Source organism: Panthera uncia, chromosome B4 (genome assembly GCF_023721935.1).
Source record: "Panthera uncia isolate 11264 chromosome B4, Puncia_PCG_1.0, whole genome shotgun sequence".
In the NCBI taxonomy this organism is placed as follows: domain Eukaryota; kingdom Metazoa; phylum Chordata; class Mammalia; order Carnivora; family Felidae; genus Panthera; species Panthera uncia.
The window spans coordinates 28,676,173-28,693,609 of NC_064809.1; the positions used below are offsets into that span (position 1 = coordinate 28,676,173).

Below are 17,437 nucleotides of genomic sequence, written 5' to 3' on the forward strand. Positions count from 1 at the left end.
AGGCCAAATGCCTAAAAGAATCTCACTTGTGCAGCGTCCTGGAGGGAAGTACACAGCCCAGGGAGCAAGAAACACAGACAGCGCAGTCTGGACTGTATTACTTCGTAGGGCTCCACAGTTGCCGAAAATCCTCTAGCCTTCAGTTCCGGGAAAGACTCGGTTCAGGCTTTGGCTCCTAGAGCGGCGGCGGATCGCGCGCGGCGGGGGCGCGCGGCGCGGGTCTCTCGGGGCGGGGGCGCCGGTGACGCGGCGTCAACCGCCCACCTCGCCGCTTAGCGCCGGGCTGGCCGTTGCCGCCGCCTCAGGGCGCAGAGGCCCGGCCTTTCCGCCCAAATGTCAGTTTGTAAAATAGCAAGGCTGGAGTCTGAGGGGTTTGCAGGCTTCCGCCTTGAAGGAAGTCTGGGAGGCTCGGCATTTCCAACTCTTTCACCTTAGAGCACGCTTGGCCAAGGCAAAACCGCCCAGTAACCTGGCTTCCAGCGGCCTCAGCAGGTATTCTAGCCACTGGGAGGGGAGGCGCCTGCGGTCCTTCCCTCCGCGGAGTGTGAGGGTTTCTGTTGTGTTCTCTGGCAAAAGCGGCAGCTGTGCCTCTGTTGAAGCGAAATCTAAGACGATAATCCTAGCTTCTCTGCCCTATGTCGCCCCCTCCCCCATTTCGTTGTGTACTGTATCATTAAAGCGTTTGAGATGAATCCTTGAAGGGAGACCAGAAAACGTTTTCTTTGTGGTAGAAGGTGACTGATAAACTTGGGCAAATTTGTGGTGATCTACTCCTCCTAGGATAGTTAGGATTAAATGAAGACAATACGTAAAATCCCTAAATGTTTCTTGTAAATACAAGCGTTTAGTCCATGTAACCTCTATTTTTATAGGCGTGTGAACTTCATCGGTCCATTTATTAGGTTGTTTGGTTGCACCTGGTGCGCGGCCCGTCTTTTTCTCAATTGGTTTCCTGAAGTAGCGGGCGTCTCAGCCTTCCTGTCTGTCACCGCAGAAGTTTCCCTGGTCCTGCCTTAAGTGCACGGGAGCATTTATGCATTACAACCTATATCCCCTTGTTTACTCAAGGATATCATTCCAGCAGTTTCCCTCCATACCAATCAATACATTTTGCTTTCTGCTGGGTCATTTCCATCAGCATATGTATTAATTTCCTAGGGTTGCCTAAACAAGTACCACAAACTGGGTGGCTTAAAACCAGAAAAATTTATCCTCTGTTTCTGGACGCTGAAGTCTGAAGAGTGTGGCAGTGCTGGTTCCTCCTGGAGCCTCTCAGGGAGGATTTGTTCCGTGTTTCCTCCCAGCTTCTGGTGGCCGCTGCCAGTTGGTGTCCCTTAGACTCCTTGCTCTCATCTTTGCCTCTGTCTTCACGTGGTGGTCTCCCCATGCGCCTGGAGGTCTGAGTTTCTTCCAGGAAGCACACCATTGGGGTTGGGGCCCACTCCAATCCAGTTTGAATCCGTCTTGGTTCCATCTACAAAGATCTTATTAACAAATAAGGTCACATTCACAGGTTCTGGGGTTAGGACTTGAACATATTTTTTGGGGGGGAGAGGGCAGAATTCAACCTACAACAGCATACAAACATGTTACTTTTCTCTTAAAAAATCTTCCTTTTGCCCATATTTCAGGCATTCACCTCCCGTCACTCTTAAAACCGTTGCTATCCTTTAGGTCACAAATGACCTACCTCCTTGTCGCTAAATCCGGTGGTTAATTCTTAGTCCTCATCTTACCCGCCCAGCATTTAACGCAGTTCATCATTTACTCGTAAGTTTTTTTTTGTTGTTGTTGTTTTTTCACTTTATTTTCAATACATCCTCTCCTGGTTTTACCTTCTGGCTCATTGATCAATCATTCTTAAGTCATTTTTGCTGGTCCTTTTCTCTCAGACCTGATGCTTTTGATGCATTGTCTTTGGCAATATAATTTCTTTGAAATTCTTTTGATGCTTTTCAATTTTGTAAATTAAATTTTAGTTTCTGTATCACTTATTACATTACCTTTATTTAAAATATTATGCCACTGGGGCGCCTGGGTGGCTCAGTCGGTTAAGCGTCCGACTTCAGCTCAGGTCACGATCTCGCGGTCCGTGAGTTCGAGCACCGCTTTGGGCTCTGGGCTGACGGCTCAGAGCCTGGAGCCTGCTTCCGATTCTGTGTCTCCCTCTCTCTCTGCCCCTCCCCCGTTCATGCTCTGTCTCTCTCTGTCTCAAAAATAAATAAACGTTAAAAAAAAATTAAAAAAAATATTATGCCACTATTAATATTAGAAAAATATAAATGGATATATTTTCCAACGGGGGACTTTGGCTTATGTTCTACAATGTATATATTTATTATTGTCAACAGTTTCCAAAACCATTGCATTCTTCAAATGAATTTTGAGTGACATGACATCAAATAATCTTTCCCAATATTTATTTGACTATGATATAAAAATTATGTTTGACAACTGTTTTCAATTAACTATGTAGTGTTTCATTACAACAATAAAGCAGTTGTACAGTTTGAGAATGAAAAATTTTCAGTGTTGTCAGAAGATATTTTTGCTCTATCATTCACTACCAAGTTAAAAAAAAAAGTCTTGATGAACTGTGCAAAATATTACAGATTTTTCATTTTTGAGTATTTTCTGTTTGTTTTTTCTCATACGTATTTGAGGCATTGTATTGCTGTTATATATGTGTGTATATATATATATATATATACACACATAATGTGATATATATATTTTTTAATTTTTTTTTTTGTAAGTAATCTAAACAGTAGATTCTTCTCCAGCTGTGTCATCTCTTGGTTAAAATCCTAATACATGTTCACATATAGAAATATTTGCATTTTGGAAATCCACAATTATATCAATAATTTTTATGTGCTTTCTGTGGTTTACCTTAGCGATTGTGTCCAAAATAATTGAGCAATAATTAGCTTGTAAAAATGTTATTGTAACTGATTTCATTTATAATGTATCATATAATATTTATTTTTTGGTTTTTATTTTACTTCCTAAAATAGTCTATTATTTGGTGTTGATATTTGTATTTTGCATAAATGTGCTAACAGGATGCCATTGACTTTTTCCATGCCAAATTAAAAAAATATCTATTATTAGTCTATTAAAATTTATTAGATGACCCTCTCTATACTAGGTACTACTTCTTCAAAAATTTAATCATGTTTATATATTGTCAACAAATGCAGGCCTATATTTTCCCAATTTTCATAGGATTGCTAATTGTTTAAATTCTTTAAAATATATTAATTTTTAATACTTACTGATGATGTGTATTTTACTTTATTCATGTTCGAGAATATGTGATAAATGCTGCTAATCTTTGCATCCATTTTTATTCTTCAGCTAGACTGCGTCCAAAGAGCTTACAATTTAGACAAAATATAGATTCCTTTAAGAAGAAATTTTATTTAAAACTTGAATTAAAAATTGAATTCTTCCTCTTTTTTAGGTTATATGCTCTTTCCTTCTGAAAACTTCCAAATTTTTCTTTTTGAGGCTTTTATATTTATTTCATTAATTATGTTTTGTTGTTTATCTGTTTCCTTTTTGGTATTTTGTGAACACTTTTGATCTGTGCTTTCCACTATCCTTAAGTCTGAGAAATTTATCTTTATTATTTATTCAAATATTTCCTCCTGTCCATTTCATATTTTTTTTCCTCACTGGATCTTCTTTTATCTGGTTTTTGATATTTGTATAATTCTTCTACGTATCTCTTATTTTCTTTTTCATTTCTATCTCTTTATCGTTTTCTGCTGCTTTCTGGCAGAATATCTCACTCTGATCTTCCATTTGCCTAATTTATTCTTCAGCAGTATTATTCTGTGATCAGTTATGTTTATTACATTTTTCGTTTGTAGTATTTCTACTTGAGTCTTTAAAAAAATACTCATGTACCTGTTTTGTGTTGCTAATATTCTGTTTGTGTGTATTTGTATATTTTTGGTTTGTCTTTTTTAAACTTTTTTTTAAAAGCATGTATATAGGTATGTATATATGCATGTATGTATGTATTTATATAATTTCTACACCCAACATGGGGCCTGATTTTACAACCCCGAGATCAAGAGTCTCATGCTCTTCGGACTGAGCTAGCCAGGTGCCTCTGGACCTTTTCTTTTAGTTTTCTTTCTTTCTTTCTTTCTTTCTTTCTTTCTTTCTTTCTTTCTTTCTTTCTTTCTTCTTTCCTTTGCAAAGCTTGTATTTTTCAGATGTCAAGTTATTTTTGCCTGTGAACTCATATGTCTTTGGGAGTGTCAGCTACTCTTGTCTAGTAATCTGTTATTATGAAATGATCAAAAAACAGGCCACAGTTTAGGTCCCTCCCATCAAATTTAGGGAAATTTTTTTGTGTGTATTTGTTTCCTAGGGCTGCCATAACAAAATACCACAAACTAGGTTGCTTAAAACAATAGTAATTTATTCTCTTACAGTTCCAGAGTCTAAGAGTCTGAAATCAAAGTGTTTGCAGTGCTATGCTCCTTCTAAAGTTTCGAAAGAAGAATTTCCCTTGCTTTTTCCTAGCAAGGATGCTGGGAAAATTTAACGTTCCTTGGCTTGTAGCTGATTTACTCCAGTCTCTGTCTCTATCATTACATGACCTTTTTCTGTATACATCTGTGTATCTTTGTCTTCATTTGGCTTTCTTATAATGATACCAGTCATTGGATTTAGGGCCCACTCTAATCTAGTATAACCTCATCTTAACTTGGTTACATCTACAAAAATGGTATTTTCAAATATGGTCATATTCACAGGTGCCAGGGGTTAGAACTTGAATATATTTTTTGGGGGGACCCAGCATGATTTTGGTGCTGCCTTGATATTACTCTGTTGTTACCCTGGGTCTAGGCTATTATTCCTATGCAAATAATGATAGATATAAAACTCCCCATCCTAAATACTCATACATAAATCAGTCTTCAGTCACCTTTAAGGATTTCTCACAGGCTTTTTTTCTTTTTCTTTTTTTAAAATTTTTTTGTTGTTATTGTTAGGAATGGTTTCCTCTCCATTTTGTGATTTCTGCAGTGCTGGTTTTGGTATTCACCATCTTCACGGCAATTGGTAATCCTGCCCTAATTTTTAATCTGAAATCTTAATGTTTTATTTACAGGGAGGAATACAGTTTTTTTCACCTGTAATTTGGAAGTGAAGTAAAATAACAAAATGAAGTCCGCAAAACATCTGTCAGCCTCTAGTAATAAATTGGCAAATGTTCCAGATTTAACTTACAAAAAAGGAATATTTACTGCACCGTTGTCACTTAAAGCAAAGGAAAAACATAGTGCAAAATTAGTACATGATAAACTTGAACCAATGGCCTTAGGATCTCCACCAGCAGGGGAATCCATCGTAAGATATGCTTTGCCCATTGCATCGAGTAAGACAAAGGAGTTAATAGCAGAAGATGAATTGATCAGAAAAATTACCCAACATCTAAAGATGGTAAGACACTTGTTGGTCCCTGTGTTTAGGGTTTCCATGACCATCCCTAGGCTTAGAGATTTGCTAGGAAGGTGTACCAGACTCAAAATATAGACCTACTGATGGCTAAGATCTAGTACAGTGAAAAGATACAAAGCAAAATCAGCAAAAGGAAAAGGCTTATGGAGTGAAGTCGGGAGGAAACTAGGTCCAAGATTCCTCTTCCTTTAAAGTCACACAGGATGTGCTTAATTACTCCAACAACAAATTATGACAGCACATGTGAAATGTCTTTTGGAGAAGCTCATTAGAGACTCAGTGCCCAGGGTTTTATTGGGGTATTTTGCTTAGCATGTACCAAAATTCCACACTCCCTGAAGGAAAGCAGATGTTTAGCATAAACCACATTGTTTGTACAAACAGTTTAAGGACAATGAGCCACTGTTATCAGTGAATGATGGGAACACTCAATGAAATCCAAGTTCTGAGGCAGCAGTCTAAGGCCAACCTTGAAAGCAGATCTTTCTAATGATAGTCCTTTCTGGCTCATTCCTGCTATGTTAACTCTTCTCAGCACTTTAGAAACTTTAGCTCTTAGTGTTGGGAAAAAAAAAAATCTCCTTTTTTCTGAGTTTCTCTTTGCACAGTGATCCAGAATTGAATTGTGAATGTACCACATACCAAATGAGAACAATGAGGGAGGTAGCACAAATATAAAAAGAATATAGTTTTGTCAAATTTCCAAAATACAAGTTTGTTCAAAGTTTGAAGGGTTAGCTCAGAGAATTTCCTTAAAAAATTTATTGCTCTCTAGTTTACATTTCTATTTTGTCCGCTTCTTTTCGAAGAAGAAATTTGAGTCCCTCAGATTTTGAGGAAATACTTTGGTGATAAGTGGAGTTGATGCTTCAACTATTCATAGATCGCCTTTTACATGCCTATGAACACAGAAATGGGAGTCATAGGGACTTTCTTACAGAGTAGAGTTGAGGACTGTTTCTTATTCTTCAGGGTGATATAAGATGGGATGTGAGATGGAAAGTTTAAGTTTATGGCACTGGTAGAAAGAAGTCTTATTGCTAAGAAGGTCCTGACATGTTTGATTAAGTGTTTTTTTACACTTAATAAATTTACATATAATTTACATAAAATTATTAAAATAAAAATTTGCTTTGATTTACTCATAGGTTGTTTCTACTTTGGAGGAAGCCTATGGATTTAGCATTGTAGATGGAGAAAAATCAGTTGTGAAGCCTGAACATGAAGAATTAACTTTATCTGTAAGTGTATATAATCCTAATGTAGAAACATTTAACACTGAAAAGGGTTAAGATTTTCTTTTGGAATCCATTTATGTTCTCAGAATGAATTCCCATCCATGAAAATGACCTGGTTAAGGAACTTGAAAGTAGAGTATTGATTTTTCTATCCTCTGCTAACACTTATCTTAAAGTTTAATTAAGACCTATCTGTATTTTAAACGTATTTTTATTGCTAGTGCCTGTTCTGTTTAATTCTTAAACATTTGGTTACTTGTTGGTTTTAGATGTATATTCTTTATCATGTTAAGAAAGTGTCCTTCTATTTGTATTTTGCTAAATAAAAAAAACCCAAGAATTTATTGAATTCTAACAAATATCTGGTATATATAAATTATGTAACTCTTAAGGTGATTAAGTATGTGGTTCTCCTTTAACCTACTGATGAGATGAATTATTTTACATGTTTCATAATATTCAACTGTACTTTAATACACTTGTAGAGTATTATTTTTCTATTTTATAATTATTTTTGTTAGTTAGGGATTGAGTTTGGCTCCATGTAATAAAACACCTATGTTGAGTCTTTCAATTCATGAACATTGTATGACTCTCCATTTGTTTCGGTCTTGTTTGATTTCTTTCATCACCATTTTGTAATTTTCATCATACAGATCCTGTACATGGTTTGTTAGATTTTATGCATTAATATTTCATGTTTTTTGGAACACTTTTTAATGGCATTGTATTAAATTTTAGTTTCCACATTTTGTAAGTAGTAGATAGAAATAATGATTGATTTTTGTATGTTGATCTTGTATCTTAAACAACCTTGTTCAATGTATTTTTTCATTCTAGTTTTTCTATAGATTTTTTGGATTTTCTACATGGACAATTATGTCATCTTCATGTAGAGACAATTTTACTTCTTCCTATCCAGTCTGAATGCTTTTTATTTCCTTCTCTTGTGCTGGCTCTGGCTTCAAGTATTATATTTAATAATAGTGATGAGAGCAGATATCCTTGAGTCATTATGACTGCTAATTTCAGACAAGAGTGGAAGTTCAGTTCCCTGGTTGGTCTCAACATCATCACTCTGGTGGGGGAATTGGATGGCTAATTTTCACTGCCACATTATTTTTTAGTCCTATCGACACATGGATAGTGGGTGCAGCTTATTCTTGGTGTTTGGCTCAAGTAGGATTAGGCATTGTCAAAAAGATTTTGGTTATGCTAGAGACCCCCTTTTTACAGTCCTTTGGCTTTTCTTAGTTGTGCTTTTTTTTTTTTTTTTAAGTCTGTGCTTATTGGAAGTTCCATGAGTCAGGCTTTTCCAGTGTCCCATCCATTTTATATGTAGGTAAAAAGAAAACCTAAAGAATTCATGTATTCCTCAAGTTTTGAGATCTCTGCCTTTCTCTTTCTTCCTTTCAGAATTTGCCTGTGTTAGTTTGTTGTATTGTCTATGGATTTTAACTGTAGGAGGGGTGATTAGAGGAATGGGCCTAGTCCATGATGACCAGAAGTGAAAGTCCAAAATTATTTTTTATGTATATTTATTCTATTTGCAGTCTATCAAGCTGAGTTTGTGAGTTGATGTTTTTCATCAAATTTGGAAATTTTCATTCATTATTTCTTTACATATTTTACTGCCTCTCTGATCCTTTTTTATGAGACTCTAATTACACATATATTAGAATGCTTGTTACTGTATAAGAAGTTACTCTCTGTTCATTCATTTCAGTTTTTTCTCTTTCTTTGATTCAGTTTGGGCAATATATGTTATTCTATCTTCAAACTCACTGATCCTTTCTGTGGTGTCTGATCTGCTGTTAAACTCTATCCAATGAAATTTTTATTTCAAATATCATAATTTTCACATTTAAGATTATCTTTTGGTTACTTTTTAGGGAGTTTTATATTTCTCCTGCTATTATCTATCTCTTTACCTGTCTACCAATATTTTTCTGCAAATTCTTTTATCAGTAACAGAGTTTTAAAAATCTTTGCTAATTTTCAGTATCTGGATCATCAGTGTATTTACTTCTATTTTTCCTTTTGATTATGGATTGTATTTTCCTGGTTATTCATATGTTTTATGATTTTTTTTTAGTTGGATCCCAAGCATTATATTTAGAAAAATATTGGAAACTGTGGTACAATGTTTTATTTTCTAGAGAATCCTTACTGTTTCCTTTCTGACATTTAGCATGAAAAGCTAATCATTCGCATTCTTCTAAGAACTGATTTGAGCAGGAACTGATCCATATTTTAATTAAGTTGAGTTATTGTATGGTTTGTCTAACCCATAATCGTACATATTACTGCTTCCCCTCAGGGGTTGATTTATTTGATCTTGCAAGTATTTTAGCAGGGAAGAGTTTGAACTCTGATTTTAAATAGTTTTGGTTCACATTTTGGTTCATTCCTGGTAGAACTTCAAATACAATTACCACAAGAACATGCAGGATGAGATTCCTCTGGTTTTTAGTTCCTCCTTTTTATAGTTGTGTAATTGCCAAACTATAAAATATTTTGTTATCCCCAAAAGCTTCCTTGTATCCCACTTACAGTCAGTCCTTTCCTCCCACCCTGGCTCTAGACAAACACTGATCTGTCACTATACTTTTACCTTCTCTAGAATGTCATATAAATGAAATCATATAATATGTAGTCATTATATATATATATATATATATATATATATATATATAGCCTTCCCTACTTCATCATGTATTTGAGACTCATCCATGTTGTTCTGTATATCAGTAGTTTCTTTGGTGTGAAGAGTATTCCATTGTATGACTATCCCACAGTTTGTAATCCATTCACCAGTTAATAAACATTTAGGTGGTTGGATGCAGTAACTATTTTGACTGTTATGAGTGAAGCTTCTGTGGACATTGTGTACAAGTCTTTGTGAGGATATATGTTTTTATTCATCATGGATAGTTTCTTTGGAATAGGATTGGTGAGTTATAAATACATGTTTAACTTTATGAGTGATTGCTCATAAACTGTTTCCCAACATGGCGGAATCATTGTATGTTCCTACCAGCTCTCTATGAGAGTTCCGGTGGCTGCACATTCTTACCAGAATTGGTATTGTCAGTCTTTTTAATTCTGACCATTCCTAATGGGTACGTAGGCCTCCTTTTCTGCCATCTTTATGGCAAAATTGAGATGGGGAGGAGTTTGGTAAAAGAAAAATGTTTGGGTTCAGTGATTTGCCTTAGGAGCTTTTCTCATTCTAGTCTATCTGCCAGCTTAAATGACTGTCAAAGGCTCAGCTGGTTTTTCTTCATACTCTGAATTCTGTTTGTCAATGGTAGGCCTGCTTTTTCACGTGGCTGACTTGGCACACTTGGCACAACTAGGCCAAGTGCTCTTCTTTCTCCACCATGCTCCCTTTAGGTATGGATATGGCTTTGGTTCTTTGCTCATCTGCAAAGTGTTCTGCAGAATTCAGTTCATCACGTTTTCCTTATGTCCTCTCCTTTTCAATATCCTCAAGGAAAAACATAATAATTAGTAGGTGACTAACAGTCTGTATTATACTGGTATTCTACTTGTCTTACAGCACTGTTGTCATAATTTTTGATGATTTTAATATCCATGTAGAAGATCTTTCCAAATAATGTGGCCTCTTAGTTCACTGAATGATCATTCACTTTAATGATCTTATCTTCTATGTCAGCCACTAACCAACAAGATGATATCCTTTAGTCTTTGTCATAACCAATAACTGTTACTTTTCCATAATTTAAGTTTCAATCATCTTAATTTCTGGTCACTACCTCTTATCTTTCCCACTTAGTCTGTCTAATATTCTGACTCCAAAAGTCCTTTGATTCCATTGGGAACTATAATCCATTGGTCCTATTACATTTTACTGTCCCAAATACTTCTTCTATTCTTACTTACCTAGCTTAAATTCCATGTTCCCTTATTATTATTGCTCCCACACATAGGTACTTAACTCTCTTGCCCTGTCATGCTTTATTGATTTTATTTTGTTAAACTGCAACCCTCATCAAATCAATCCCTATATTTGTGGCTTCTAAATCTGAATAGAAGATGGTCCTCAAGCATGTGTATAGTCTCATATTTATGATTAGTAACTCTAGTTACTTCATTTTCCTGCTCTCTTGAATGACTAATTCAGTTTTCCCACTCTTCTATATGGGTATAGATCTTTACCATGACAAAAAAAATATATGAGCGTATGAGTATGTTTTAAAATGTGATGTTGAATAAGCATATTCCTCATGGAGAACACTCTATGAGAATCCTAACTGTATATAAGCATCTAGATTTGTTTATCATAGGTTGTCTCTGATTTACAAATCACCACTCTACTATAAAAGGTTCAGTCATTGTGACTTTTTTTTTTAAGTCATTGTAACATTTTAATCTGTCACTATTTTTTCCTCAAAGTCTTCATTTGCTTATTGAGGGTGAAAGACTATAGCTCTTGATAAGTATACTTATATTCAGAAGTTATAATTAGTGTTAATTTTCTAACACAAAGAGATATTTATAAGGTATATACAGAATTGCTACCTTTTTTTGGCTGCTCATAAATTTCAGGAGTCTAAATCTGGGATGCTTGATTTTCTACAACTATGTAGAGGAGAATGAGAAGAGATGCATAGTTGGGTATGTCATTCATGGGCCACTCCCCAGAATGTACTCTCTTCCACTTTCTGGGAGAATTTGCTAGTATAGCATTTGGAGCACAATTTCTTGTCTTATATGTTTGAAGGGACATAAATTATAGACAAAAACTATTTTTAAAAACAAATGTACTATAATATAGATGGGTATGCATATGGGTTCTGAAATTAAAAGTAACTTTGTTTTATTCTTTTCAAAAGGTTGGGGATGATCTGAATTCATTCTTGATATGTTGTTCACAATTTGCAGCTCAGTTAGAAGAAGCAGCTAAGGAAGAACGTCATGTATGTATTCTGCATAAATTATGGAATCCAAAATATCATTTATTGTTTTAATTTAAATTATTGGTACTGTTAATAAATTTTATACTAATACATTTTATATTTATTAAAAATTGCTATTAAAATAATTATAGTGATAAAATATTTTAAAGCTATGTTGGTTGTTTGAATTTGGATGTAATATCATGTAGCAATATTAGTCTAGATACAATGCCTTAATGAGTTACAAAAGGCATTAGAAAGTATTATTTTTTTTTATTCTTAACATAGGCATTTAGATCTGTGAATTTTCCTTTAAGTACAGCATTGATAGAGTCATTGGTATTTTCATGTTTACAGATGAAAATATAGTATTAAGAGTATTTTTATTTTAGTGTTTTTAATAAGGTAAATTATATTACAAAGGCAATATGTCATAATTAATGAAAATTTTAAAAAACACATGCATGAAGAAAACAAAAATTTGTTGTGGCCTGTTTACATAAGGATTTTTATGCTGAGTTAGTTTTCTTCTATTCTTAGTTTATTGAGGTTTTTTTTTTTTTTTTAACCATCAAGGAGCTGAATTTTATCAAAACCTTTTCTTGAATCTATTGAGATGATCATGTGGTTCTTGTCCTTCATTTGTTTATGTGGTGTATTACATTGTTTCATGTTATTACAAATAGTGAGCCAGGCTTATGTTCCAGACATAAATCCTACTTGGTTTTACCTTTTAATTTGCTTTTGAAATCTGTTTGCTAGTATTTTGTTTAAGATTTTTGCATCATTATTAATCAGGGATTGGTCTGTAGTTTTCTTGTGTCTTTGTCTCGTTTTGATATCAGGATAATGCAGGCCTCATGGAATAGGTTTGGAGAATTCCTCCTTTTTGATTCTTTGGGAGAGTTTGAGAAGGGTTGGTGTTTTTTGTTTTTGTTTTTTTTTAATTTTTTTTTTCAACGTTTTTTATTTATTTTTGGGACAGAGAGAGACAGAGCATTAACGGGGGAGGGTCAGAGAGAGGGAGACACAGAATCGGAAACAGGCTCCAGGCTCCGAGCCATCAGCCCAGAGCCTGACGCGGGGCTCGAACTCACAGACCGCGAGATCGTGACCTGGCTGAAGTCGGACGCTTAACCGACTGCGCCACCCAGGCGCCCCAAGAAGGGTTGGTGTTTTAAATGATAGAATGCCCCGGTGAAGCCATCTTGTTCTGGGTTTTTCTTTGTTGGGAGGTTTTTGATTACTGCTTCAGTTTCCTCACTAGTTATAGGTCTGTTCAGATTTTTTAATTTTTTCATGGTTTGGCCTCAGTAGGTTATATGTTTCTAGGAATTTATCCATTTCTTCTAGGTTATCCAATATTTTGGCATATAATTGTGTATAGTAGTCTTTTATGATCTTTTGTCTTTGAGCAAAGTGGACATCATTGTAATATATCCTCTTTCATTTCTAATTTTAATTATTTGAATATTCTCTTTTTTTCATAGTTAATCTAGCTAAAGCTTGTTACTTTTGTTAATATTTTTTTTTATTTTTTAATTTTTTATTTTATTTTTTTTAAATTTTTTTTAACGTTTATTTATTTTTGAGACAGAGAGAGAGAGAGCATGAACGGGGGAGGGTCAGAGAGAGAGAGGGAGACACAGAATCCGAAACAGGCTCCAGGCTCTGAACTGTCAACACAGAGTCCGACGCGGGGCTCGAACTCACAGACCGCGAGATCATGACCTGAGCTGAAGTTGGACGCCCAACCGACTGAGCCACCCAGCGCCCCTTTTTTTTATTTTTTAAGTTTATTTATTTTGAGAGAGAGGGAGAGAGACAGACAGACAATGTGAGCAGGGGAGAGGCAGAGAGAGAAACCCAAGCAGGCTCCACATTGTCAGGCAGAGCCTGATGTGCTTGAATTCACGAACTGTGAGATCATGACCTAAGCTGAAATCAAGAATCAGAGGCTTAACTGACTGAGCCACCCAGGCGTCCCCTTGTTAATCTTTTTAAAAACAACTCTTGGTATCATTTTTGTTTCCTATCTCTATTTCATTTATCTCTGCTCCAATATTTATTGTTTCCTTTCTTTTGCAAACTCTGGCTTTAAACAATTTTTTTTTGTTCCTTTAGATAAAAGGTTATTGTTTGTGATCTTTTTATTTATTTAATTTATTTTTTGAATATTTATTTATTTTTGAGAGAGAGAAAGAGAGAGAGACAGAGAGAAGGGAATAGAGAATCCCAAGCAGTCTCAGCACTGTTAGTGCAAAGTCTGATGTAGGGCTTCACCTCAGGAACCATGAGATCATGACCTGAGCTGAAATCAAAAGTTGGATGCTTAACCAACTGAACAACCCAAGTGTCTCAGTTTGTGATCTTTTTAAATGTAAACACTTAACTCCATAAACTTTTAGTACTGATTTTTGCCAAATCTCATAGTTTTGGTATTTTGTGTTTTGTTTTCATTTATCTTCAGATATTTTCTAAATTCCATTATGATTTTTTCTTTGATCCATGGATTGTTCAAGAGCATGTTGTTTAATTTTCACATATTTGTGGATTTTTTGTTTTCTCTCTACTATTGATTTCTAATTTTATACCATTGTGTTTAAAAAGATGCTTTGTGTGATTTTGATCTTAAAATTTGTTAAAACTTGTTTTGTGTCCTTAACATGTAGTCTGTCTTGGAGAATGTTCCATGAGTGCTTGAGAAGAACATGTATTTTGCTGTCGTTAGGTGGAGTGTTCTGTATATGTTTGTTATGTATATCTATTTTACAGTATTGTTTAGTCCTTCATTTCTTAAAAAATTTTTTTTATGTTTATTCATTTTTGAAAGACAGAGAGAGACAGAGCACAAGCAGGGGTGGGGCGGAGAGAGAGAGGGACACAGAATCTGAAGCAGGCTCCAGGCTCTGAGCTGTCAGCACAGAGCCAGAAGCGGAGCTTGAACTCACGAACCACGAGATCGTGACCTGAGCTGAAGTCAGATGCTCAACCGACTGAGCCACCCAGGCGCTTCTAGTCCTTCATTTCTTATTGATATTCTGTCTGACTGTTCTTGCCATAACTGAAAGTGGGGATATTGAAATGTCCTAATATTATTGTGTTGCTGTCTGTTTCTCCCTTTAGTTCTGTTAGTGTTTGCTTCACATATTTGGGTGCTTTAATATTAGGTGCATATATATTTATAATTGTTATATATTTCTAGTGAATTGGCCCTTTTGTCATTATATATATCTTTCTTTTTTCTTTATTTTTTGACAGTTTTGTCTTAATCTCTATTTTGTCTAAGAATGGCCACCCTTGCTCTCTTTAAGTTCCTGTTTCTATGGAATATCTTCTTCTGGCCTTTTACTTTGAGCCTGTGTGAGTTCTAAGATTTAAAGACAGCCTCTTAGAGGCAGCATATAGTACTTGTAGGAGATGCTTACTATTGCCATTATGTTTATGCTTTCTGTTTGGTAGCTTTTGGTTCCTCTTTTTCTCTCTTGGTATCTTCTTTTGTGTTTTGTTGATTTTTTTGTAGTGATGTATTTTGATTCCCTTCTTGTTTCCCCTTGTTTATATTCTATAGTTATTTACTTTGTGGTTACCATTGCAATTATATAAAACTTATTAAAGATACAACGATCTATTTTAAACGGATAACAACTTCAATTACATATAAAAACTCTACTATTTACATCCCTGCCTCTCCTACTTTATGTTATTCATGACATAAATTACCTCTTTTTACATTGTATGCCCATTAACTTAAGTTTATAATTAGTTTTCATCTTAAAAAATTCTGTATCAAATTTATAAGTGATTTATTTGCCTGCTTAAGAATACTACAGGATATTTGTTGATATGTTTATATTTTTAAGGGAATTTTATATTTTTGTATGGTTTTGTGTTGATGTTTATTGTTATTTCTCTTCAACTTTTAGGACTCCTTCAGGGTTTCTTATAAGGAAGGTCTAGTGGTAATGAATTCTTTTCAGCAGTTCTTTTTATCTGGGAAAGTCCTGATTTCTCCCTCATATTTGAAGAATAGTTTTGCAAGATATAGTATTTTTGTTTGGCAGTTTTCTTTCAGTGCTCCCTAATAGCCCATAATCTTAATGGTTAAAAATTTGCTGATGATCTGGTATAAACTTTCTTATATGTAATGTAGAACATTTTTCTTGCTGTTGACAAGATTCTGTCTCTGTGACTTTTGACAGCTTAGTATGATGTATCTCAGTGTAAATTTCTTTTGATATTTTCCTAATTGGAGATCTTTAAGCTATTTGAATTTGTATGTCTATTTTCTTTTCAGATTTGGGGAATTTTTATCATTTCTTCAAATAAGTTCCATGCCTGTTTCTTTTTTCTTCCTTCTTCAGTTCCCATAATTCATATTTTGTACCATTCCATGGTATCCCATATATCCTTTAGGCTCTCTTTATTTTCCTTCATTCTTTTCTTTTTTTTTCCCTTTTCTGTCTTGATTATTTTGAAGATCTTGTCTTCTAGTTTTCTGGTTCTTTCTTCTAATTGGTCAGGTCAGCTGTTGCATTCCTGTAATGGATTTTTCAATTCAATTATTGTATTCTTTAGTTCCAGAATTTCTGTGTGGTTTTTCTTCATAGTTTTTATTTTTTTTCTTGATATTCTCATGTTTATGTATGGTTTTTCTCATTTCCTTTGGTTGTCTTGTGCTCTCTTTTAGCTCATTAAGTATCTTCATGATGACAGTTTTGAATTCTTTGTAATTCATACATTTCTGTTTCTTTAAAGTTAGTTTCTGGAGGGGCACCTAGGTGGCTCAGTTGGTTGAGCATCTCACTTTGGCTTAGGTCATGATCTCATGGTCTGTGGGTTTGGGCCCCATGTAAGGCTCTGTGCTGACAGCTCAGAACCTGGAGCCTGCTTTGGATTTTCTGTCTCCCTCTCTCTTTGCCCCTCCCCCATTTGTGCTCTTTCTGTCTCTCAAAAATAAATAAACTTAAAAAAAAAGATTAGTTTGTGGAGATTTAATTTGTTTTTTTGAATGTGCCATGGTTCCCTCTTTCTATGTCTTGTTACTTTTTGTTGTTAGAATTTTGGCATCTCTTCCAGACTTTGTGGTCTGATTTCCTATAGGGAAGACTTTCTCCATTCAGCCTGCCTAGATACTGGAGGCTTCTTAGGCCCTTTTTGGGTAGGCATTCCCTCTGGGTTTATGTGTGTAATCTTTGAGGCAGGTACTCCCAGTGGTGCGGTTATAAATTTCAGTAAGGAACTCCACCTAGTGTCTATTTTTGGTACTGCAATCTCTGGTGCTTCATGTACTCTGGTGAATGGTTGATGGTCTTAGTTCTCAGAGATTCTGGCACCCTATTGCTGTCAATACTTGGATAGAGGCAAGAGGGAAACTGGCCATTTGGGCAACCTCCTGGCTCCCAAATCAGAGTGTTGAATATGTGTTCTACTCCTTTCCATCCCCAGAGGGAAGACAAGAGTTGGGGATTTCTTCCCAATTGTGCTACAGTGTCAGGATAGGGAGAGGCTCTGGCAAGTTAATGTTGAGAGTATAAGTTTTTTTTTTTTTTTCAACGTTTTTTTTTTTTTTTAATTTATTTTTTTGGGACAGAGAGAGACAGAGCATGAACGGGGGAGGGGCAGAGAGAGAGGGAGACACAGAATCGGAAACAGGCTCCAGGCTCCGAGCCATCAGCCCAGAGCCTGACGCGGGGCTCGAACTCACGGACCGCGAGATCGTGACCTGGCTGAAGTCGGACGCTTAACCGACTGCGCCACCCAGGCGCCCCTAAGTTTTTTTTTTTTAAGTGG

General features: G+C 35.4%; 1 protein-coding gene across 3 annotated transcripts in view; it reads left to right on the forward strand.

Moving 5' to 3' along the window:
* The first annotated feature begins 241 nt into the window (after window positions 1–241).
* The window catches only part of LOC125918683 (coiled-coil domain-containing protein 7-like), a 140,508-nt gene continuing 123,312 nt past the window's right edge, over window positions 242–17,437 (forward strand). For 2 of the 3 annotated variants that reach the window (XM_049624801.1, XM_049624802.1), the window contains exons 1-4: window positions 243–492; window positions 5,135–5,466; window positions 6,633–6,725; window positions 11,582–11,665. In XM_049624801.1, the coding sequence (XP_049480758.1) occupies window positions 5,188–5,466; window positions 6,633–6,725; window positions 11,582–11,665 (456 nt within the window). In that variant the 5' untranslated portion in view covers window positions 243–492; window positions 5,135–5,187. Of the gene's footprint in view, window positions 493–5,134; window positions 5,467–6,632; window positions 6,726–11,581; window positions 11,666–17,437 lie in introns of all 3 variants that reach the window. The other variant, XM_049624803.1, reaches the window with a different exon arrangement.